General features: G+C 35.8%; 1 protein-coding gene across 2 annotated transcripts in view; it reads left to right on the forward strand.

The window, feature by feature from the left end:
• The first annotated feature begins 12,908 nt into the window (after positions 1 to 12,908).
• LOC131164798 (uncharacterized) overlaps positions 12,909 to 26,720 on the forward strand; it is a 38,051-nt gene continuing 24,239 nt past the window's right edge. Inside the window, exons 1-2 of one of the 2 annotated variants that reach the window (XM_058122256.1) lie at positions 12,909 to 13,330; positions 21,742 to 21,798. In XM_058122256.1, the coding sequence (XP_057978239.1) occupies positions 13,049 to 13,330; positions 21,742 to 21,798 (339 nt within the window). In that variant the 5' untranslated portion in view covers positions 12,909 to 13,048. The remainder of the gene's footprint in view (positions 13,331 to 21,741; positions 21,799 to 26,720) is intronic. The other variant, XM_058122257.1, reaches the window with a different exon arrangement.

Genomic DNA, 26,720 nt, shown 5'->3' on the forward strand with positions numbered 1-26,720 from the left:
TGGAATAGATGAAGCATGCAAATGTAACGATCTAGGCACAAATATTGCAAAAATTAACCATACTTAATGCTTTGAATGAAACATTTATAAGATCACAAACATAAATATATTAACATTTTCCTTTGGGAAAACACTAATGTAAAGAGCTTTAAAATGATGCTAATTAAATTTTAAATTTTTAACATTACTTTGGTAACATTATATGCACTCATTATAAGTATCTATTATCTTTGGATAAATAGATATAATAATAATAATAATAATAATAATAATAATAATAATAATAATAATAATAATAATAATAATAATAATAATAATACCAAAACATTATCCTTATATTATAAGAACAATTAATCAACCTTTGGGTGATTCTTGATACCTTATAATAATTTAATATCATTCTAACATCAAATATATAAGTACTTTACTTAATGATTTAATCACTTTGGTGATTGAAATCAAAATACTTTATAACATCAAAATGTTAAAATATTGTGAGTAACGTAAACATGTTAATATCATTCTATATATTTACTATCACATCATACATTTTGTGTCATCATTATTATTACATAATTTTTTTTAAAGAAGTATCATGGCAGAACAAAATTAAACACAGTGCACATAAAATAAATTTGGAGACGAGCTGCATCGGGAAATTTTCTTGTAATTGTTATGCAATTGGTTCAATGGTGATATTTTCATTATGAAGTGACAGATCACCAGATTTTTGTTCAACGTTATCATACTATTCAATAACTGATGGAACAATAATATCTGTTAAAGGTCTAGATATCGAAATAAGAACCCGAAACTCTTTAATGACCACATTACGTGATATATTACTCCACTAATTTCATCATTCTCAAGGAACTTTGAATTACCAGTTTCAACAATTCTCATACTATGATAACGCCTTTTGCTGAGGTGACGCTGATGACGTGGCAATGGGGCCCAGTGATGATTGTGTTAAATTATACCAGGTCAATTCTTAGGTAAGTTGGTAGTCACAATGGACCGCTTAAGTCCCACTTTCCTAGATAAAATTTTCCTTTGATACGTAATTAGCACAATATACCATCGAATCGGCCATAACATAAACTATCGGCCATAACGTAAACAAGTCTTTAAAAGTAGATAATTAATCATACACGCTTAAATACAATTATTCACCCAAGTATAAGAATTTTAAATGCTTACTTTTATGTAAAATTCGACAATTCATGCATGCATAAATACAAATGATCACCCAATATAAATATGTAAGTGACCCAAAGCCAATAACCATGCATCTTTTTCTCTTTTTTTTTTCCCCAAAATTCTCGCATTAAAGCATGTGATTCAGCAATAAGACTTTACTAAGCAATTGATCATATCTTTTGTTCAATTCACAACTAAATTAATTTACTCCCCAAAATACTAGTAGAATCCATCCATAAGTATTGAAATTACTATGAATTAAAAATTTAAATCTGCCAGAAAATAAACACCCAGCAATCACTTTACATCTCGGGTAGCAAGATCTAGAATCATGATATTAAGCACATAAAATCCCATAAATCCAGAAAATATCATATAATTTTTTTTAATAATCATATATTATTATTATTTTTTCGATTCCAGAAATATATCATGAACACAAATTTTTATACGAAACAATAACGAGGTCGTAAGGGGTTAACAAAAACAATCTTTATCATGCAAGGAAGATCACAATAATTCCAACATGGCTCTGATACCATATGTAAGAAATCTAAATGCTACAATTAGATAAACACAGGATCATCATCATCATGACCTTCACATACGTATATAATCTATAATGTGGAAAACATACAATATACATACCTGGATCGTTCATGGTGAATACAAACTGATAAGAATGCTTGTAGAAACTGTAGAAATCGTTTCTCTCGCTTCACCGTGATCTCTTTCCGTACTCCACTAGATTTATGGGAATATGACTAATGAACAGAGAGCTAAGGCAGAGAGGTCAATTTGCAAAGACTCAAATAATTATAATATTTAAATAATTAAATAGGGAGAAAATAAAAATTTTTAAGGGGGCCACGTTCGTCGACGAAACGGTTTATTGGGATCGTCAACGGGGACACGTGTCTCATCGATGAGAAACTACCGAGAGGACTATTTTTCAGGGCTTGAAGTTCATCGATGATGAATAAATGTCCATCAACGAACACTCTACTTGGCCTCGTCGACAAAGTGACGTGTATCGTTGATGAAGGTAGGTGTATAAATAGCTCTAACCCAAATTTTCAGCGAGAAAATCCCATGCAAATCTCTTTTTCTCTCTTTCTCTCTCTCACTTCGGTCTCCCCACCTTCTCTCTAGGATTTTGGGTTGGTTCTTTGACAGTTTGACTATCCGAAGCTGCAACGTCACTCCTGGGAAGATTCTCTTCACATCTGCTGGAGTGATTTGTAGGTCAGGCTAACTTGAGAACCATCCCAAATTTTGGGTAAATTAGTTGATTTTTGTTTTATTGGGTATTTGGTGTTTCTGGACTGAGGGGAATATGATAGGGAAGATAATATTGAAGTTTTGTTGGAAAAAATGTTAATTTCAGGGTGTTGTGCTAGGAGCACTGCAGGTGTAAGATTGGGTGTTTTGTGGGCTTCCCGGTAAGCCGAGTAAGGGGATAAACTAAGTTAGAAATTTCTATGAAATTATTTATTATTTTACAGCATTAAATTTTCAAGAAAATACATATATTATATAATTATGTTTGCAAAATACTGTTATGAACAGGGATATGTTTTAAATAAGTTTTATCAGAAAATATGGTTTTGGGAACAGATTTTACATTCAGTAGGTTACTCATTTCTGTGTGGCATGAGTTTAAATTTCCATATAATTATGTATGTCAGAATAATATGTTCTTCCTAGATCAAGCATGATATTATAGTTTTCAAGGCAATTATGAAACAATATAGGAACCATGATTTTACATATTAAATAGTATATAAAAATAATGTTCAGTATATTAAGATATGCTTGTGTAGATGCCGTGACTCATGTTATGTTATGCCGGCGCAGATGTCATGATTCATGTTGGCGCAGATGCCATAATCATGTATAATAAGATAGAATTCATGAAATATTATCATGTTATATATTATTATGAAATATGAAACAACCATGTTCAGTATATGAAATATAGTATATGTTATCAAAACCTGGATGGTATGGTTTAGTTTAGTTTCAGGAGCACGGTACTGTAGCTATATGTTCAGAATTATGATAATGCTACTACATGACCAGTAGTATGGGAGATGGCAGTCGATGTGGCTTCAGTGTAGAGTAGAGTAGTCCCCCTAGCAGTTCGGGACCAGGAGGGACAGGCCCATCATACTTACAGACTTATGTTTGATCTAGCATGGTCAGCCAACCATTGGTAGGTCCCGCCTTCGAGTTGCACAACCTATTCATATGGGGGTAAGACATGACATCAGCTTGCTATCCATCCTGAGTGTTATTTCAGTATTGTATAGTTATATACGATGATTTTCATGTATAAAAATCTAGTATGATTTATTATTATATGACAATCATATTTTACTCAGTTTTGTTACAGATAGATTTTACCAAATATGCTTATCATACTGTTTATATGTATAACACGAAAATGCTCACAACTCCACACATTGATATTAGTTTATTTCCTTTACTGAGAGGTGTCTCGCCCTAGATATATATAAACATTTCAAGGAATCTAGGTAGAGGAGCAGATAGAGTTCCGCGGCAGTAGAGTCCGACCGAGTTACCCTGACAAAGGGGTGAGTTGTAGAACTAGGGTTAGATTTATTTTTGGGGAAGTGACCCTAGGCTACTTTTGGTCTTTTTAGTGGATGGTTGTATGTATATAATAGTTTTAGTAAGACTTTGGTATTGTGGTTGGTTGTATGACATGATGTAAATTATGTTTCCTGCTGCTTAGGTATCAGAGTTGTGTTTTGGGTATATCCTTGGTGCCCATGGGTCTAGGTTGATTTTGTTATTTAGTTCAAAGGATATCAGGATTATTATATTAAATGTTATAAAAAAATGATTACAGTAAAATTGGTAGGTCATTACAGTTTGGTATCAAAGCGTAGGTTGCTAGGTTATGTAGACTCTAAAGTGCAGTGAAACAATACCAGAGTATAGGAAGAGGATTTGAGATTTTGTTTTGTAGTTTAGAGGTAGGACTTCCGTTGTGGTTTCTGTGTTTTTCCTGGGATGACAATTTCAGGAAAGTCATAGTAAACTATTGTCAGGTTGTGTTTCTAGAGTGTATGATTGGATCCTGAAATAAGATAAGGATGTCAAGATAGGGGATTTTGGTTAGATGTGTAAGTTATAAGGATAAGGTTGCTAAGTCATGTTTATTATCTTTTTAGGATGGGCGCTAGACGAGGTAGCACCCATGTGAGCGGTAGTAACGGTGCAGGGCCCTTGAGTGTAGGCGGGGCTAATTTTGATGCGGTATTACGCATTGTGGCTCAATAGGTTATGACTGAGATCGTTAGGAGCTCCAGAGAGCAGGGTGGCCCATCTGTAAGCCATGGATGCACAATAGAGAAATATACCTAGATGAGTCCCCCAACATTTTTCAGGAGGAGTTGATCCTACCACTGCTGAGAATTGGATACAAGAGATCGAGAACATTTTTGCAGTATTACAATGCACGGAGAAGCAGAGGGTCCTCTTCACCACCTATAAACTAACAGGGGAGGCCGAGAGGTGGTGGACTGCAGTGAAACTTCTAAAGCAACAGACGACAATGTCGATAGTTATGACATGGGACGGATTTAAAGAATTATTCTTTGACAAATATTTCCCAGCTACTATCAGGGAAGTTAAAGTGGAAGAGTTCCTAAATTTGAAGTGAGGACAGCTGACGGTCCAATAGTACGCGGCGAGGTTTATCGAGTTGTCTCACTTCGCCCCGTTTATCATACTCGATGAAGCAAAGAAAGCAAGGTAGTTTGAAAGGGGCTTGAGATGTAAGATCTACATGCAAGTTATGGTGTTGAAAATACAGGACTTTTCTGAGTTAGTTGATAGAGCAGTTTTGGCTGAAACCGGTGAGCGATTGGGTGCAGAAGAATAGGGACAGAAGAAGAGGTCCACGCCTTCAAGCTTTGAGCAGGGCTTTGGTCATGGTTAGTGGAGGAGAGGAAACTACGACAGGGGTTAGAGGCAGGAGACTGGGGGCCATGAGGTTTAGGGTGCTCAAACCTACCCTGTATGTCAGCTTTGTGGGAAGAGGCATCTGGGGGAGTGCCGAGCAGGGAGAGGTATATGTTACCGCTATGGAGTATCAGGGCATCTGGCACGAGATTTTCCTACACCTATTGGTATTGCTCTTGCTCCTAGGCAGTTCAGGGGAGGTTACCAGGCACCTCGTGGAGGTCAGCAGAGGAATGCAGCCCCAGTGAAGGTTTAGGCTCTGACTCCAGGAGATGCTGAGGTGGCCGCAGACATCGTGATTGGTACCATCATTGTTTTGTCATGCCATGCTATTGTTTTATTTGATTTGAGTGCTACTCATTCTTTTGTGTACGTGAATTTCATTAAATTGTCTAGAAGCGAGACCCAGTTATTAGATGTAGAAATGTCAGTAGCTTCACCGGTTGGTTTAGTGGTAAAGTGTCATAGGGTGCTCAGAGGTTATTCCATAGAAATTCAGGGAAGAGTACTACCTACTGATTTAATTGTACTGGGCATGCATGGGTTTGATGTAATACTAGGTATGGATTAGCTGGCAGTTAACTATGCTAACATTGACTACCATTTGAAAGAGATGATCTTCAAACCACCAGGTAAGCAAGAATTTAGGTTTTTGAAGCGCAGGTGTGTTCCTCGCCTCAATTAGTGTCAACCATGTAAGCGAGAAGGCGACTCCTGGATGATTGTCAGGGATTTATAGCTTTTGTGAAGGAGGTGTCAGGAAATGAGTTGAAGCTTAGCAATACACTAGTGGTTAAGACGTTTTCATATGTTTTCCTAGAAGAATTGCCAGGATTGCTTCCTAACTTCGAGGTAGATTTCCCTATTGATCTACCTCACGGGACGACACCAATCTCTAAAGTTCCTTCAGAATGGCTCTAGTAGAGTTGAGAGAGCTAAAGGATTAGATGCAAGACTTGCAGGATAAGGGTTTCATTCGACCCTGTGTATCACTGTGAGGAGCTCTAGTGTTATTTGCAAAGAAGAAGGACGGGTCTATAAGGATATGCATAGATTATAGGGAAATTAATAAAGTGACAATCAAGAACAAGTATCCTCTACCTTGTATAGACGATCTTTTTGACTAGCTTTAGGGTACGCAGGTCTATTCCAAGATTGACCTCTGATCAGGCTACCACTAGGTGAAAGTAAAAGCAGAAGATGTCTTGAAAACAGCCTTCAAGACCAGGTATGGGCATTATGAATTCCTTGTTATGCCTTTTGGCTTGATGAATGCTCCTGCAATATTCGTGGATTTGATGAATAGAATCTTTCATCAATATTTTGACCTGTTTGTTGTGATTTTCATTGATGATATACTGGTGTATTCAAGGAGTTTTGAGGAGCATGAGACACACTTGCGGCTGGTACTTTAGATGCTCAGAGAAAAGAGATTGTATGCCAAGTATGAGTTTTGGTTGAAGAAAGTGCCATTCTCGGGGCATTTTATTTCAGGGGATGGTATTGCAATGGATCCTAGCAAGATTGAGACAGTTTTGAATTAGGAAAGGCCAAAGAACGTTCATGAAATTAGGAGTTTCTTGGGACTGGCGGGATATTACCGTCGGTTTGTTGAGGGATTTTCAGCTTTATTAGGGCCTCTCACATGTCTGACAAGGAAGAATGTTGGGCTTGAATGGGATGATGATTGCGAGTAGAGCTTCTAGGAACCGAAAAAGAGGCTTGTCACTATTCTAGTGCTGATTATTCCATCAGGGGGTGATGGTTATGTCATTTATAGTGATGCGTCTTTGAAAGGGCTCGACTGTGTATTGATGCAACATGGTAGGGTTGTAGCTTATGCCTCCCAACAGTTGAAAGAGTAAGAAAAGAACTACCCTACCCATGATCTGTAATTGGCCGTAGTGGTGCACATGTTAAAGATTTAGAGGCATTACTTGTACGGTGAGATATGCAAGATATTCTCTGATCACAAAAGTTTGAAGTACTTCTTCACTCAAAAAGAGCTGAACATGAAACATGGACAGTGGTTAGAACTTATTAAAGATTATGACTGCACTATTAGTTACCACAAAGGGAAAGCAAATGTGGAAGTTGATGCTCCGAACAGGAAATTGGTAGAACCAGTACTAGCAACTATGGAGGTTCAGCATCTGATCCGGATGGATCTGAAGAGACTCAGTGTAGAATTGATAGAGAGTGATCCTCAAGCATTTATTTGTAGCTTGGTAGTGCAACCTACTCTACAAGAAAGGAAGAATAATGACGTGGAGTTGGTGGAGTTGATCGAGAAGGCGTAGGATGGACAGGGGGAAGAGTTTAGTATTTCAGATGATGGAGCTTGGCAGTTCCGCACCAGATTATGTGTGCTTACAGATGGTGATATCAGGAGGATGATTTTAGAGGAGGCTCACAGGTCCTTGTACATGGTTCATCCAGGTAGTACTAAAATGTATAGGGATTTGCGAGAGTATTTCTGGTGGAGGGACATGAAAAGGGAGATTAGTGAGTTTGTGCAGCAATGCCTGACGTGCCAGTAGGTTAAAGTTGAGAACCAGAGACCAGCAGGTCAGTTGTAGCCACTTTATATCCCAGAGTGGAAGTGGGATTATATTTTAATGGATTTTGTGACGGGTTTACCATTGGCGCGATAGGGATAGAATGCTATTTGGGTGGTCGTTGATCGACTAATGAAGACCGCTCACCTTATCCCTATTAAAGTCAACTACTCCATGGATAGACTAGCAAAATTATATATTCAGGAGATAGTACGCTCACATGGTGTCCTAGTGTCTATAGTATCAGATCGAGACCCACGTTTCAGGTCACGGTTTTGGAGGAGCATATAGGAGGCTCTGGGGTCTCAGTTATATTTCAACACGAAGTTTCATCCTTAGGCGGACGGGCAAACTAAGAGGATGATTCAGATATTAGAGGATATTCTTCGAGCAACTCGAACTGGCTCGAGGCATTTCTCTACCCCTTCTTACCCTGAAAAAGTAGAGTCACCTTACCTCCTTGAACCAATAACCGTCTTTCGGCTAACCTAGCCTCCTCCGTCCCTCGGGACCAACAAGGGGTAGCACAGGAATATTCACCTGTTGTCCATTGACTACGCCTTTCGGCCTGATCTTAGGTCCTGACTCACCCTTCGTCGATGAACCTTGCGGATTTTGGGGGTAGTTAGACCCAATATATGCCATTGGTATGGTTCACATACAATAACAACTATTAGGCCAACATTGACATGGCACCTTATAAGGCGCTCTATGGTAGGAGATTTCATTCTCCTCTTTACTGTGATGAGATTAGGGAGAGGTGAGTTTTGGGACTAGAAATTGTGTAGCAGGCGTATGATAAAGTCTGGTTTATTAGAGAAAGAATCAGTGCAACTCAGAGCTGACATAAAAGCTACATAGATAATCGCCACCGGGAGTTGGAATTTGAAGTGGGTGACCATGTGTTTCTAAAAATAGCACCACTAAAAGGATTCATGACGTTGGGGACAAAGGGTAAGTTCAGCCCTAGGTTTATTGGCCCATTTGAGATACTTGACAAGGTTGGGTCAGTTGCCTATCGGCTTGCTTTACCACCACTTTTGTTCAAAATACATGATATATTTCATGTTTCTATGTTAAGAAAGTACATTCCAGATCCCTCCCACGTAGTCAATTATGCAGAGTTAGAGCTTGGAGATTCACTAGCTTATGAAGAAATACTAGTGCAGATACTGGACAAGAAGGACTAAGAATTACGCAGTAAGAAAATACCATTAGTTAAAGTCTCGTGGAGAAATCATGCGGTGGAATAAGCTTCTTAGGAGCTCAAAAAAGAGATACAACAGAAATACCCACATCTTTTCAGTGGGGAATAGCAGTGATCAGGAAGAGATACAAGTAGATATGTAATGTTTCTTTTGCAGGTTAGTTAGTGCATGTAATAGTCTTTTTGGTAGTAGATAGTATTTTGGTTGTGGGAGAATTTTATTTTATGTGTATTTGTAATCTCCCAGAACCCTGAATGTAACCATGGTATTCTTCCGCCATAAGTGAGGGTAAGTAATAAAATAAGTAGCCCATTTTATTTATGGGATGAAGAATTGCTCAAATAGTAAATTTCAAGGACAAAATTTTTATAAGGGGGGGAGGAGAATGTAGAGACCTGAAGAATTATAGTATTTAAATAATTAGAGTGGGAGAAAAGGAAAATTTTAAAGCGGCTTATTGGGATTGTCGACGAGGACACTTGTCTCGTCAATGAGAAACTACCGAGAGGATTGTTTTGCAGGGCCTGAAGTTCATTGACGATGAATAAATGTTCATCGACGAACACTCTACTTGGCCTCGTCGACGAAGTGACATGTCTCGTCGACAAAGGTAGGTGTATAAATAGCTCTAACCCGGATTTTCAGCGAGAAAATCCCATGCAAATCTCTCTTCTCTCTCTCACTTTGGTCTCCCCACCTTCTCTCTAGGATTTTGGGTTGGTTCTTCACTAGTTTGGCGATTCGAAGCTGCCACATCACTCCTGGGAAGATTCTCTTCACATCTGTTAGAGTGATTTGTAGGTCAGGCTAACTTGGGAACCATCCCAAAATTTGGGTAAGTTAGTTGATTTCTGTTTTATTGGGTATTTGGTATTTCTAGACTGAGGGGAATATGATAGGGAAGATAATAGTGAAATTTTGTTCAGAAAAATGTTAATTTCAGGGTGTTGTGCTGGGAGCACTGCAGGTGTAAGATTGGATATTTTGTGGGCTTCCCAATAAGCCAGGTAAGGGGAAAAACTAAGTCAGAAATTTCAATGAAATTATTTATTATTTTACACCATTAAATTTTTAGGAAAATACGTATAAGATATAATTATGTTTGGGAAATACTATTATGAACAAGGATATGTTTTAAACGTGTTTTATCAAAAAATATGGTTTTAGGAACAGATTTTACATTCAGTAGGTTACCCATTTCTATATGGCATGAGTTTAAATTTTCATATAATTATGTGTGTTAGAATAATATGTTTTTCCAAGATCAAGCATGACATGATAGTTTTCAAGGCAATTATGAAACAATATAGGAACCATGATTTTGCATATTAAACAATATAGAAAAATTATGTTTAGTATATTAAGATATGCCAGCGCAGATGTCGTGATTCATGTTGGCGCAGATGCCATAATCATGTATGATAAGATAGAATTCATAAAATATTATCATGTAAGATATTATTAGGATATACACAACAACTATGTTCAGTACATGAAATATAGTATATGTTATTAGAACCCGGATGGTATGGTTTAGTTCAGTTTCAAGAGCACGGTACTGTAGCTATATGTTCAAAATTATGATAGTGCTACCACACGACTGATAGTGTGGGAGATGGCAGTTAATGTGGCTTCAATGTAGAGTGGAGTAGTCCCCCTAGCAGTCCGGGACCAGAAGGGACAGCCCCATCATACTTACAGACTTATGTTTGATCTAACATGGTCGGCCAACCATTGTTAGGTCCCCCTTCAAGCTGCACAACCTAGTTATATGGGGGTAAGACATGACATCAGTTTGCTATCCATCTAAGTGTTATTTCAGTATTGTACAATTATATAAGATGATTTTCATGTATAAATCTAGTTTGATTTATTATGATATGACGATCATATTTTACTCAGTTCTGTTACAGATAGATTTTACCAAATATGCTTATCATACTATTTATATGTATAAAACGAAAATGCTCATAACGCCACGCCACACACTGATATTAGTTTATTTCCCTTACTAAGAGGTGTCTCACCCCAACTATATATAAACATTTCAAGGAATCTAGATAGAGGAGCAGATAGAGCTTCGCGACAGTAGAGTCCGACCGAGTTACCCTAATAGAAGGGTGAGTTGTAGAGCTAGGATTGGATTTATTTTTGGGGAAGTGACCCTAGGCTACTTTTGGTCTTTTTAGTGGATGGTTGTATGTATATAATAGTTTTAGTAAGGGTCTTGTATTGTGGGAGATGGCAGTCAATGTGGCTTCAATGTAGAGTGGAGTAGTCCCCATAGCAGTTCGGGACCAAAAGGGACAGCCCCATTGTACTTACAAACTTATGTTTGATCTAGCATGGTCGGCCAACCATTGTTAGGTCCCCATTCAAGCTGCACAACCTAGTCATGTGGGGGTAAGACATGACATCAGTTAGCTATCCATCCTAAGTGTTATTTCAGTATTGTACAATTATATAAGATGATTTTCATGTATAAATCTAGTTTGATTTATTATGATATGACGATCATATTTTACTCAGTTCTGTTACAGATAGATTTTACCAAATATGCTTATCATACTGTTTATATGTATAACACGAAAAATGCTCATAACACCACATCACACACTGATATTAGTTTATTTCCCTTACTAAGAGGTGTCTCACCCCAACTATATATAAACATTTCAAGGAATCTAGGTAGAGGAGCAGATAGAGCTTCGCGACAGTAGAGTCCGACCGAGTTACCCTAATAGAAGGGTGAGTTGTAGAGCTAGGGTTGGATTTATTTTTGGGGAAGTGACCCTAGGCTACTTTTGGTCTTTTTAGTGGATGGTTGTATGTATATAATAGTTTTAGTAAGACTCTTATATTGTGGTTGGTTGTATGACATGATGTAAATGACATTTCCTTCTGCTTAGGTATTAGAGTTGTGTTTTGGGTATATCCCTGGTACCCATGGGTCGAGATTGATTTTGTTATTCAATTCATAGGATATCAGGATTATTATATTAAATGTTATAAAAAAAAATGATTACAGTAAAATAGGCAGGTCGTTACACAATTCCCATATGCCTTACTTTTAATCTGTTCTATTACTTTGCAGAATATCTTAACCATCATACTACTCCCCATAACAATAACAATATATATATAGATTCATAGGAAACTCTTCAACTTTCAGCCATTATATCTCACATTAGTATTATAATCCATAGATAAGACTTTCCATTTTAGATAAGACCTTTCATTTCCCTTATCATAAGTCATTTCATTTCCTTTATCATATGGTGCACTTATATTTCATGTATTATTCATGTGGGACATATCTTTTGGGATATAATCCAACATTACCAACTTCGTTAATCACACTAAAACAGAGCACCTAACTATGGCAAGGCCTCCTTAAGGGCTAGGTTAGTCAATTCAGCCTGTATCCGATGATCAAGACAATTCTTGTGAAATTTTTTCATTTCATATAAGTTAATTCTTATTCTTACGAAGCAAATAACATTTCCTATTGATTTGTCCTCTGGTCTGGACCTATTTTGATTCTGAATTACTCGTTGCTATGCTGTTCCCAAGGACTAGCAAAATCTAAGTAAATTGGTAATGAAAGTTCATTATTGAAGTATAAATTGACTATGTCGATTTACTTCTCTCGTATCACTGATGAAATCTTACCCCTTAATTTGAATAAAATAGAAAAAATCTTATTTCAATAATATAATAAAATATTATTAATAGAAAGGAGCAATCGTAAGGCCATTTGACACTTGTATGGGTCATGCAAATTTGGACACATCAATTTTAGAAATAAAGTTTCATCCAAACTATAATCTAATAATATTAATTAAAGTAAAATTAAAATTTAAAAAAAAAAAAAAAAAAAACTCGGAAAGTGAGTGCTCTATTTTTGACGTTTAAACGGTTATTACAATTAGGGGCCCAAAAATGGGTTTGGGGGCTCACCTCAATCTAACAAACAGCCCATGGCCCTAAACTCCTGCCCCTCCCCCCAGCCATTTAAAATGTTTAACCAGAAAATAACGGAAAAACCCTAAACCCCTCCAAACACCATTTGAAAATAGCTGAAACTCCATGGCAGACGATATTACATCGTCTTCGTCGATCTCTGGTAATGCCCAATTTCCGAAGCGCTCTTGCCATCAACGGTCTGTATCTCCCCAAAAGCCTGCAAAGAGCTTGAGGACGGTAGGAGATCTCAGAGACGACGAGGAACCACTGCAATCCTCCATTCCCCAAGCAATGAGCCAAAACCCTAGATTACAGAGGTACTTGGTGGCAATCGAGTACATTGGAACTCGTTTCTTTGGCTCCCAGAGGCAGCTCAACTGCCGAACTGTCGTTGGCGTTCTCGAAGTAATCTATACTCTCGCTCTTTCTCTTCTTGTGTTGTCTGTTTGGTTGATAAGAAGTAAGGAAAAGAATAATGAATCGAAAGTTTACGTAAACCGCTGGTTTTTCATTTTGAAAAAAAACTTCTAATGCTTTTAAGAGGCAAAATCTATGCTGCCTTCTGTCTTCCAGCAAGAAATGCACTTGCTAAAAAGTCCAATCGCTTCGTGCCTTTATCCTTTTTTCCCTCGTTATGCTTATTTTGAAATAATTTAACTATCTGGCGAGAGGTTTTTTTTTTAATCCTTTCTTTTAATAATAAATTTTTTTTTTTGTTTCTTTCATTTCCTTTTTTTTGATATTTTCCTTATATCTCTTAAGCAAGTTAAGCAACCAAATAAAGTTTTCCCCACGCCTTATGGTTTATGATCATGGCAATTTGTGTTGATTTGTAAAGCACTGATTTTGTCTGGAAGTAAATTTTCTATTTTTTCCATATGTTTTTTAATATGAATTAGAGGTTTGTCTTACCATCAAGACCTGAAATAAAATATAAATTCTTTTGATAAAAAAGAAGATATATTAAGAGAGGCAGAAACTATGTCCCAAGACTTAAATTTCGATTTCGATGGAAATTTCGATGGTCTCAATTTACGGAAATTTTGATGGAAATTTCGATTTCGATTTCGATTTCAATTTCGATTTCAATTTCAATTTAAAGAAATTTCGGAAATTTATAGTAAATGATGGAAATTTACAATAAAACTTTAGGAAATATTAGAATAGATGATTATGCTTAATATGGTATCAAAATACATTAAAAAAAAAAATGCATATATGACAAGTTTTTAGTGTGTAGGATATTAAACTACATATCGCGAAACAAACTATGAACTAAAGAACATTCAAATGATTATAAAATTTTGAAGCTATTCCTTTAAGATTTAAGGCAACAAATTATCATTTAAACAACTACATTTTCAATAAAAATTATACATTTAATGATCTAATACCACATGGACTTTCTTGGTGGCTCAAAGTCATCTCTTCTATCCCAATCATTAGGATTTCGAGATGACATATATTGTTTGCAATAATCACTCTATGTCATATAATTTCCAAAATATTGAGTATAGGTGTACATGTGTTGTTCATACTTCTCTGTAGTTATCTGGTTCTTAGCAGTTTCTACTCGGCCAGAAGATCTTCGTGTACTAGGATTTCTTCTTGCAGGTTCTACTTGTTGTGTATGTCCATAGGATTGTTTTGCATTTGCATACTGGTCATACTCATACCCTTATTCTTGGCCTGTTTGTCCATACCCATAGGCATGTGGTTGCCAATTTCCATATTATTGTGCCTGCTCATTTGCATATGAAAACGGTTGACCATATGTAGATTGTGAGGAGCTGTTTTGTGTAGATTCATAACCACCATAACTATTAGAGTCATGCTCTGTTCCTACACTCTTAGATTCCATACTAAGGGAAAAGGTATCCTCTTCTATTTGATGCATCTTCCCTTTTCCCTTTCTACGACTGTACTGCTTATCAACTGGACGTGTTTCTCTTTGTGGACCCTCATCTTCTAGTTGGGAAGGACGTGTATATTCCACTTTTGGTCTATAATCTTGCCATCCTTCATTTCCTCCATAGTCCCCACCATCACCACCTTGTCCACTGCTACCGCCGGGATTAGATCCGTCACCACTAGCATCATCGTCGTCATTATCATCATCATCACCAGAGGGCATAGTGGATGAAGTTCCATATCTAGACCCAAAATTCATTTGTGAATCATCACTACTAGATATTACTTCTTCTACCATTACCTGATTAACATCAATGCCAAAGTCATCTCATGCATGCTTGGCCATTTGTGGATGGAAACTTCCGTCTCATTCATCAAGATGGGATGGTCTAATCCATTGAAAAAGTGGATACTCATTCTCATCACCCAATTCAACTGATATGTCAAGAAGGTCCAGGGGATCTTGTTCAGCCACTTTGTCCATTTCGGCCTCCATATCACTTATTTGAAGCTTCATGTTGTAATAACAAAAAACAAACTGCTGAAGTCTGGTATGGGCTAGTCTATTTCTTTGCTTTGTGTGAATAAGTGCAAATGTGCTCCAATTTCGTTCACAAGTTGATGAAGATGCATGCGGTTTGTGACAAAATGCACAATGCTAGCTTTCTTAGAATTGGAGCACTTGATCCATACATCATCCACCAATCAGCTGTACAAGATGTTTTAAGAACACAAGTTAGTACTTAGTAGATTGTACTTGAAGTTTGTAACTTTGTATTGTACATTTATATATAAATACTTACCTGGTCCCATGGTTGCCCTAGTTGCTTTAGCAGCTGCTTCTTCAAAGCTTCTTTTAGCATCCCTAAATATAATAATCTAAAAAAAAAATTGTTATTGAATAATTAAACATGGATTAAGACTTATTTTATTTAAATTTTATTTTAACAATATACCTCATTTCCAAATTGATCCAGACCCGAGGAATGTGGCTCAAGGGTGTTAAAAACTTTGTGAACTGCTTCAAGAAAATAAGGATCTTCCCCAACACCTTCTTTGTATTGATATTTTGGATTTAAGAAATAAGTTGTCAATCAAATAAAGTAAAATATAAATATGTAATAAGTATTTTGATGTATGAATTTTTTGAAATTTATAAATATTTTATACCTGCTGCATGAAGAGGATGTTTAAGGGTTCTTTCCCACTGGTCATTGATTACTTTGAGAACCCATCTTGCACTTCTTGCACCTACTTCAATGGCCTCTTTCATTACCCTTATTGCTTCAAACACAACTCCTAATGTTGGCTACACTTCACTATCAACTATACGCAATACTCGATATATAGACTCATAAATGTTACAAACTTTTGCCACTCTATCCCAAAATTGATGGTTAAGAACTATACTTTCAATTTCTCTACCCATTTTTGTTTGACTAAGAGCATGCTCAGCCCATTCATCAGATGTGAATAGAGATTTTAAGCCTACTTTTTTTTTTGGTAGGCTATCAAGTGCAATGTAGTTTGTAGCAAATCGTGTGGCCCCTAGACGCACAATATCTCCTTGACAGTGCTCCTTCATTTTAGCAAGCAACCATCCATGATTATATATAAAATTAGTGATCTGTCTCCCCTGCAAGATCGCTATGCTTATTGCATCTCTTTTTCCGATCTCTTCAAAAATGAGATCAATACAATGGGTGGCGCAAGGAGTCCAATACAAGTTGAATTTTTCATTAATTTTAGACCTGCTTTCTTGTAGGCACTAACATTATCGATCACCACTTGGACAACATGTTGCTTTCCTACCTCTTGCACAACATGTTTTAATAGGGAATATATGTATTCATGGTCTTTTATTTTGTCAAAAGCATCTACCGACTTTAGAAAAATTGTGCTTCCTTTCGAGTAAACCATGAAATTTATGATGGATAATTTTGTAGGGCCTGTCCATCCATCACACATTATAGTGCAGCCATACGTGGCCCACTTTTTCTTCACTCCTTTTACGCGGCCTTCCATTTCTTTTACCTCTAAATCAAGGTATTTTGTTATGATTTTAGAGGGTGTCGGTGGATCGACTCCCGTTTGAGCTGATTGGCAACCCCATACCATGTTTTTAAAATGAGGTGATTTTACCTTCTCAGGTAGAACATTATCATATATAAAAAACTTTGAAATCAACCTATTTATTTCTTCTTTTATTTTACCTTATTTGAATAAATTTTTCAAGCTTTTTTGTTTTGCTGCGCATGACTTGTAATATTGAGAAGACTTTGAAATATATGGCTCTATTTCTGGCTCTCTCACACTTTGAGATAGCCTCATTAGAGGTTGCCCTCCACTACTATCAGCCCCTGAACTGCCTCCTTATTGGCTATGTGCAAACCTACGAGATTGGTCTCTTTCCCATTCCGTCTGTTTTGAAGCATAGAATGCTTGATGATATGCAGACCTTTTATAAGAAGAAACGTCAGGCGGGTATGCAATATCGTCAACATCATCAACTTCATCAATTTGTTGTGGTTGCATCAAGTTCCCACGCAATTCATTTTTTATTTGATTAATTCTTTCTATTTTTTTGGCCTTAGCTGTTGTTTTTCTTTCTAAAACAATTCTCATTTCCTGCTTAACTTTTGGAGGTACTTTGTCGCAGAATTTTATATTATGCCACGGGTTGTAATTTGCTAGGTGCATTTTTAATCTTGTTGCACCACCACTCGTCATTTGTATTCCGCAGTATTTGCAAATAAATCCATTATTTACATTGGGCATCGGGTACCCATGTTCCCATGCTGGATCTTGTTTTGTTCTTTCAGACATTTTTGTAGATAATTTAATTTTCCTACAAGGTAACAATGAATCAAAAATTAGGTGTTAAATTAGTCAACAATTTTAAAATAAAATTATTTGAGATGTTTTATTATCAATATAATATTAATAGATAAGACTAACATTAAAATATTAAATTAAATTTACAAAATTTAATGATAATGTACAAAATTACTAATAAATTATGGAAATTAAATTAGTCAAATAAATGAAATAATTTAAACTATATTAAGCTAATAAGTACTTTAATTTATTTAATTACTAGGCTATAATGATTAGGTGTTAAATTACTCTAAATTTGTAAAAAAAAAAATTATTTGGATGTTACTCTACAATTTTAAAATAAAAATATTTAGAGGCTAAATAAAGATAAATTAATAACTAAGAGAAATATTAAATTATTAAATTAAAATTACAAAATTATTATTAAGTAATAAATTTTTAAAATGAATATATTTAAATAAATGAAATAATTTATTAATTTATACTATAATAAGACAATAATAGTAAATTATCCTAATTTTATTTAGTTACTAAATTTACTAGTTATTAACTTATTATTTACTATACTAGCAAAGTAGTAACATTAACTGATTAAGGGGTAAATACCGTAAATGGGAGAGGAGGGCATTGTCGTAAATATATTGGGGGCAAGGGAGATTTTGAGTAAATTAAAAAACTTAAAACATGTTATTTAAAACATACCCCACAAATTGCCTTTAGTTTTTAGCCCTTTTATTTCGTGGAGCTGGCTGCTGCTCGTGGAGGGAGGGGCGACGGTGGACTCTCGACTCTCGTCTCTCTTCTCTTGGTTTCTTGCTCGCAGCTCTACAAGAGCCTCAGCAAAAAGGAAGATTGCAGGCTGGAGTTCTTGCTGCTGGCTGCGACTGCAAGTGTGTGACAACGATGGAGGTGGAGGGTGAAGCCGAAGGCTAGAGGCAGAGGCTCGAAGGGTCAGAGCAGGAGGGGATTCGAAGGCTAGGGCCTTTCGGAGTTCGAACTTCGAAGGTGGAATCTAGGTTTTTTTTTTTTTTTTTGAAGTTTGAAGATGGAAGAAGAAGAAGGCTTTGAGAGTTTGAGGTATGTATCAAAATGCTGCATGATGTTAATTTATACAAATAAATTGTGTAGTGGTAGCGGTGGAATTATTGGGTTCAATGATGGATCTGCAGAGTATCTCTGCGAGATTTTTGCTTTTCACTGTATACACTCACGGGTTGCACCACGTGCACAATCACGTGGGAAAAGCAAAATAAAATCTGAGAATACTCAGAACAGCGTTGAAATTCCTCCCTCTAAATTTTTTTTTTTCCACATGATTTCCGGAAAATTTAGGAAGAACAGCTGAAATTTTCCGAAAGCTCGAAATTTCGGTCGAATTTTTTCAAAACTGAATATGTTTCTCAATTTCCTTTTGGGACCCCTCGAAATTCGAAATTTCAGTTGAAATTTCGACATTTCGACCGAAATTTAAGTCCCTGCTTACATTCTAAGCCAGAGTATAAAATCCCAAAGAACAAAACAAAACAAACAAAAAATAAAAATAAAACAACACAAAAATTGACTAAGAAATTTCCTCTTAACCCTTACCACCATAATTCACCTAACACAATTTGCTAGTTCATTTGATCCTTCTTAGCCTTATTTTTACCACCATCTAACCAAATTTTTATTCCTCCACAGCTTGATATGTGTAAACCCAATTTATCCAACAAAACTTGAAGATTCTTCCTAGAAAACTCACCTATGGGGGAAGGCAAAATTCCATGCGTTTAATGCCCTCCAATCCTTATGTTGGAGGAGGCAATATGTTAAAAGCCCAATCACATCATATGAAAGAAAGATGATACCCTATTTTTGAGGGCCATATTGGGTTCAGATTAAGTTCACTCAGCCACCCAAGAACTCAGTTATAAAAGTTGAATTACTTTCTAGTTTGTCAAAATTGAAAGTATTTCTTTCTGCCTTGAAAGAAAGATGATACCCTATTTTTGAGGGCCATATGGGTTCAGATTAAGCATCTACTGGGTAAGAATATAGGTAGGAATCAAGAAAAGAGCATTGAAAGATTTTAGGACAAGGTCAATATTAAATGGAATGAATAAATTTAGGTTTCAATATAAAGGTTGCAGTGTTCAAAGGGATATGCATTTAGGTTTCGTTAGATTTCGTTTGCGCTGTCCGCTGCACATCTAATTGCAACTTGTTAAATCTTATCTAAAATATAATTCTTTTAAATGCAATCAAATAGAGCATGCTGTTGAAAACAATATATATTTACTTCTAATTTTCTAGAATTTTCAATTGAAATTATTTACTCTTGACTTCTATTTCTATATAGTTTCTCTAAACTTTTTTTTTGTCTGTTTTTGCACAAATCATGTGATGAGAGCTAATACATGTTGACTAGAAGCTGTCATATTGCCATTCTTTTATATATTTTATTAAAATCTAACTATAGTATAAAAAAAAAGAAAGATATATGAGTATAATGGAATGCTGATGGACTTATCCCATGAAAGGGATTGGTGAGGGGCACTTTTTTTTTGAGGGGGATTCAACTAAGTAAAGAAAGTGGTTCTAAAAAAGGGTTAAAGGTATTGAAGTTGGGGTGATGTGTCAGTTGAGGGAGTGAGTTTGATATCATTTTTGGATGTGTGGATGGATTCTTGTCAGATGATTTACATTTATATTATGTTTATAATATGGACTCTCCTTGGACAGCATTTATCATGTGTTTGAGACATTAACGGATGAGAAGGGCGTGTATATGAACCTAAGGAAAACTTCTGTTCAAATAGTGAGAGAAATAGGGAGCAGAAGAACATGGATTTAAAAGATAGTTTGTTACCCTATAGTTTGTTACCCTCCACTAGCTCAAGAAGAGGTTGTTTGTCTTCCATCGAAAAGCAGCCCGGAAAATAGAGAGCCAAAGTATAAGGATTTAGATATGGTTTGTTACCAAACCTAGCTTGAGAATGGTTCGTGTTTCTGTTAAGAATCAAGGTATAATGGGTAATGATGGTGTTGGGTGATGATGCTATCGATATTTTGGACAGCATGGGATTGATATTGGTTGCTCCTAGTGTACAAGAATTCAATGCCTGTCCTAGATGAAAACCATGGCTAGGAAGAAGAATTGGAAGAGGGAATCAAACAATTTGAAAAGCTTTATTGATTATGAAGGAGGAGCATTAAAGAGGGGCTCTCTTAACAAGTGACTTTTTATGTTATTTTATTTAGTATATAATTTTTTTTTTTGAACTTCTTTCCTCTTTTGTACTTTCTTATATCTTTAATTAATTTCATTTGTTTTGTTTTGTTTTTTTTTTGTTTTTTTTTTAAAAACTATTTTCTAGTAGTTTTTGGCATTCTCATTGCAGCATGGTTCAATGGCTAATGGCTTTTATCCATTCATGCTAATTAAAGTAAGCATCCAAATCCAGGGCAACAAACTTAGCCAACTAACTTTAGGAATTACATTTCTTATTAATTTAAGAACTGTGCACATATAGACTTAATCCATGAGCTTTTACTATTGAAATAAAAACTTATTATAAAAATTGCAATAGCGAGAATTGAGAAACTAATAAGAGGGTATGAAGCCTGTAAAGAGGTTTCGGAGTTTCCATTTTTTATTTTATTTTATTTTTTCTCTTCAATTTTGAGCGGTCCAAATGGATGGATGTAATTTTGATCTATTTTTGGGAGGCCCATTGGTCCTTCCAAGTTTGGGCAAGTCTGGCTTGTATTGATCTTACAATAAAAGCCCATGACCAAAAAAATAATATAAATAATTGGTTTGAGTTTGGTTTTTTTTGGTTTGAGTTTTCTTGACCTTTTTGGGCTTTGGCTCAATATGACACCTTTTATGGTAACTTGTCAATTATTTGTTCTATTTTCTGACATAAGGGAGCAAATTGATGCAGATTAAAACATTGAGGTCTAAATTGGTTAACTCACTCACTTTGAGGACAAATTAAAATATATAACTCAAATTTAATGGTTATGCTCTTATTGGGAAGAAATGGATTGGTTGATCTAACTATGGGCTCTTAATGGTCATGCAGGAGGCTTTTCATAAATTTATTGGACAGCCAGTTTCAGTATTTTGCTCAAGTCGAACAGTAAGTTGAAATTTTGCTGATGCATTCACATGCACGTGTGTGAAAGGTCACTCCTGATAATGATTTTTGATTTTAACAAATGCATTATCCACCAGTAGCTTTCATTTTTATTAGGTTGACAGTAGTGCCTCTCAATAATTAATTTGCGCTGCTTATATTCAAGTATTTTTTGATCAGCATCATGTGGCTTTAGTTTGTTTAAGTTGTTGAGATTCAAAATGTTAACTTTTTGCTTGGGAGTCTAGAAGATAGGGAAGGGAAGGGAAGGGAATATTAAGGAAGGCAATGGGAGGGGGGGAATTTAACAACTGGGGTTTTGGCTCTTATACTTTGGAAGTGTGCAGAGTTTGGCTTGCTCTGCCCCTCCTATCACGTGACAGCTGCAAGGTCTTAAATTTTGAGGCTTCAATAGTGTGGAAAGTTCGATGGAAATTTTAATTTTGATGTCAATTTCAATATTGATGTTAAGAAATGATTGGAATTAAGAGTAAAGCATGGAATTCTTTTTAGGAAACTTTAAAAACTATATAGACATAATAATGCAAGATTTAGAAGTAAAATATTATAAATAAAATACATCTAGGACAGATATGTGGTGTATAAGGTGCAATAACTGTACTATAATAATTGTATTCTACATATTCAATATAAATGAAGTTGATTAAGTAGTTAAATATTATTTATTATACAAATTCAGATAGCATAGACATTAATGGTCAAAAAAATGTTGTAGCTAATATCTAAGTTAAAATTTTCATTTAATTTCAAAATTTTTAAAGCTATTCATATCATTTGTTGTAATTTCAATTTGTGTTTTGAATCTCAATTGGAATGAATTTGAATTTCAAGGAAATTTCATTTTATAGTTAAAATTTTGACAAATATTTGCTTCAAATTTGATATTTCAATGAATTTCTGGTGATTCATGGAATTTTTGATGAAAATTTCAACAATCTCATGGAAATTTAAGACTCTGAACACCTGAGAGGGCTTGGTGAATGGCTATGATGGGCAGCTAATCATTGGGCATCCTGAAAACACAGTCATTTCACCCAGCTAATAATGCTAATATCAAGTGCAACGTGTAAGAAAGAATTTGGCTCCTCCGAGGGAAAGGATCCATCTCCTCCTGTACGCTTTATTCTTTTCAAAGCTCTCGACTGTCTTTGGAGAGTGGGAATTCATGGCCTCATTAATCCAATTCTGAGAAATTATGAGAATTACCCACTTTCTCAAAACATCTTGAACCTCTGCAAATGAAGTAGTCTTTGAAATTCCTTGATGGTCTCCTCTGCAACTATGAGTATGTTCTGGGGATGTGGCCACTTAAGTGGCCTGTCCAGCAATAGGTGGTGAGCCTGCAAAGTGAAAGAAGACCTGGGTTGAGCTCGTATGCTGTTGGACACTTGTTTACATGATTAGGAAGGTATGAAGCAATCACATGCTCCATGTGTGAGACAGAAAATTGCATCTTTTGGGGATTGTAAATGGATATGTGGATATTTGGATATTCTTGTTTGAACCACTCTTGAAAACAGAGACATGTTATAAATTGAATAAAATTTGGTTGATGGTACATTGTGCAAAAAGATAATCCAGTCCTGTAATGTGGGATCAGAGATGGTGCAGCCCCTCGTGAAAATCGTAAAAATTGTTCTCCTCAAGTAAATTTATTTGAGGATATCATGTCATCATAGCCATTTTCCATTCGTTTTGTCCCTTTCCTGATGTCACACAATGGGTGGAGCAGAGCAGGTGAGCCAATCCCGAAGTGAAGTTGTACTTTTACCCTCCCTTTGGATATTTCAAATGGTATGATTGTACTACCTGGGTCGCTCCTCCCCTCCCTCCCCATACGAATTGCATGTACCAGTTCAAGGGTCGATGCTGTCCAGATCCATGGGGGTCGAGATCCAGATTGCCGAATGTGGGGACCCAGATTTGTCAGTGAAGAACTATTCAAAGCATGTAATGGTGAGAGCAGAGGGCTGTGAAGCTTGAGACAATGGCGATGGTGAGAGAAAAGGGTTTCAAATCCTGGGATGGGGGAGAGAAGGGGTCAACCTGTTGCTGGGTGAGACTCCGGCAAGGGTTAGGTTTACTGTAAGATGTGGATTGATGAGGGAGTGAAAGAGAGATAGAGAGCTGTTTGACTGACAACTTGACGTCCACCCTATTTATTTTGTGCAGAAAAAATGAATGACTGAGCAGTTTAGCCTCTATCCCCCTCCCCCTTTTGTTGTGCGGATTATTATTAAAAAATTAATATATTAATTTACATTCAAAATTGAATTACTAAATAATTGTTTATTTATATTTTATATAATTTAATTAAGAATAATGGAGATGTTTTTCTATAGTATATATTCCATCCTAAGTAAATAATTCAAAACTTGCATGGATCCAACATAGATAGATAGATGGATAGGTAGATAAATTAGTTATTATTATTTTTAATGTAAATTAATATGTAAATTTTTTAATTATAGTCTGCACAAAAAGGGGAGAGGGGAAATTTAATCGAGTGAGAATACCGGGGATGCTTTTTTATGTTCTATATTCCATCCTTAGTAAATAATTGAAAAATTACCGCAATTTGACATATTGTACCAGCTCATCGGCCCAAATAAGTGGTTCAAGTGTCCGTACCCATACCATGACCCGAAACATACTGAAATAACTATGATATGGATGTTGTGTAGGAGTTTGGAGTGAGAGGATACCCAAGACTTGGAATTATAGAACTTTTTACCTTTCCTTCTGAAATCCTCCAATTTGTACAAGCATTTTGATGGGATTAGGCATGAAGAGAGGAATGGGTACCTTGGTTTGCCTTCATTCACTCAACAAAATGAATTTTCAAATTACTAGGTATCCCTTCACTCATATCCTCTCCAATCTCCTTGCGAACACATCGTAAGTTTCCAAGAATTGGGTTCTTCCTATGGGTACCTTGGTTTGCCTTCATTCACTCAACAAAATGAATTTTCAAATTACTGGGTATCCCTTCCCTCCTATCCCCTCCATTCTCTTCCTTGTGAACACATCGTAAGTTTCCAAGAATTGGGTTCTTCCTATCACATCATGCTTCTTTTATTCACCTTTTGGAAAAACAGGTGCCCATAGCTATTGCCATGCCTCCTGTAGTTTAATTATTTATGACATCATCAGCTGTTCATATATTTATATTGCCGCATTTATTCAGGCGCTTAATTGTATCTTAGGGCTTGTATAGGGCTCTGCTGTCAACTAAAAGGGATCTTGGAATGCAAAATTATTTTTACTTTGTCTTTCATCATTTTAGCTGGGAAATTATATTTATTTCGCTGGAAATAGATTTTGAATGGAAAATCATTTAAGACAAAAGTTGGTTATTAAAGCTTCTCCTAGACAGATTTAAGATCAAGGATCACTTGCCAACTAAGTTGTTCTAAGTTAGCTAATGAGAAATTTTACATTTTTGAATCTCTTTTACCGAAAATTTATGCCAAATGGGCCCTTAATTTATTTACGCGTGATATGCTAAGCAGGACATTTTGGTTGGTCAGTTGGATGTTTGTTCCATTATCTTGTCTATTTTAGTTTTTGAGCTTGAATTGTCAGCGTTTGAAAGTTGACCTAAATTGAAGTTTTGTTAAAGCTTCCTTGAAAGCAGATTTTAGATCAAGGTCACTTCCTGAATCAGTTGTTGTAAGTTTGCTTACTTCCCGACTCTCAAGGGATTTTACCTTTGGAATCTCTTTTAGCATTGTTGTTCAACATGCACCCTTAATTTTTTTTTTTTATTCAGAATGTAAAGGACATCTTGTTTGGTTTGTCCATTATCTTGGCTATTTTAAGGTTCTTCTACTTAAATTTAATATATCTCGACGATTCATATTTATTTGTACTTAAATCTTTTATATTTTAAGTATACATTTGTTAATCATGCAAATTCTGATAAAAAGAGTTTGCTAATCTTGCAAACTGTTTTGCTCTAAACTTTTCTAATGATAAGGTTTAGCTTATTCTAAGTGTACTTTAAAGTGCGTATAATTTTGTCTCTGAGTTGTTCTATTGTAGCCTAAAATTTCGGATATTATTTTCAGCAGCACTCCTGTTTCTGCCCATGTCGGACCTTGTTTTTCCATTTTCGGCAAAGTCATGGAGAAAGTTTTTCTATTTTCTATCAGTCAAGATCATGCTAATGACTTAGGATGCTAAGGAATATTTGAGGGATGCATGGACAAGGGTCCAAGTGTTTATCAATATTGAGATGTAATCCTGCTCCAACCTGTATGCATACCTGAGGAAAAATAACCAACTTACCCAGGGGGGAGGGTTGCGTTGAATTTGAGATCTAATTCAGTTTTTTAAAATAAAATAATTTTATTTCTTTTTGGTAATTAAGGAATATAGTATTGTACTGGCTGTGGGAATTAAAGCCATTTTACAAGTGTACTGTTGGAAAGTCCAGCCTTGTTTTTCTTCATCTGTCTCAGTGAATTTCTAACAATAAAGTATGATAAATCCCTTCTTTGAAATTGCTTGAAGGATTGTGAAGGCAAATCTCCCACAATTTGTGATGTATGATGCTATGTTTTGGCTGCTGAAATATTGAAGTGATCATATTTGCATGGCCTTATATGAGAATAATGAGTTAGTAAAAGTAGTTATATGGTGATGGTATTTTATTGAAGTGATCATACTTGCATGGCCTTAGATGAGAATAATGAGTTAGTAAAAGTAGTTATATGGTATGGCCTTAAAAGTAGTGATCATACTTGTATGATGCTATGTTCCATTTATTATTATTTTGATTACTTAACATGAAAGAAGAGTTTTATTGAGAGCAGTGGGAGGTTGTGCGCCAGACTTTGGGCCCAAGCTTCCTTTTGACTTTACCACCCTTTGTTTACCATCTTATCTCTTACCTAGTTGGT

Source organism: Malania oleifera, chromosome 9 (assembly GCF_029873635.1).
Source record: "Malania oleifera isolate guangnan ecotype guangnan chromosome 9, ASM2987363v1, whole genome shotgun sequence".
Taxonomy (NCBI): Eukaryota; Viridiplantae; Streptophyta; class Magnoliopsida; order Santalales; family Ximeniaceae; genus Malania; species Malania oleifera.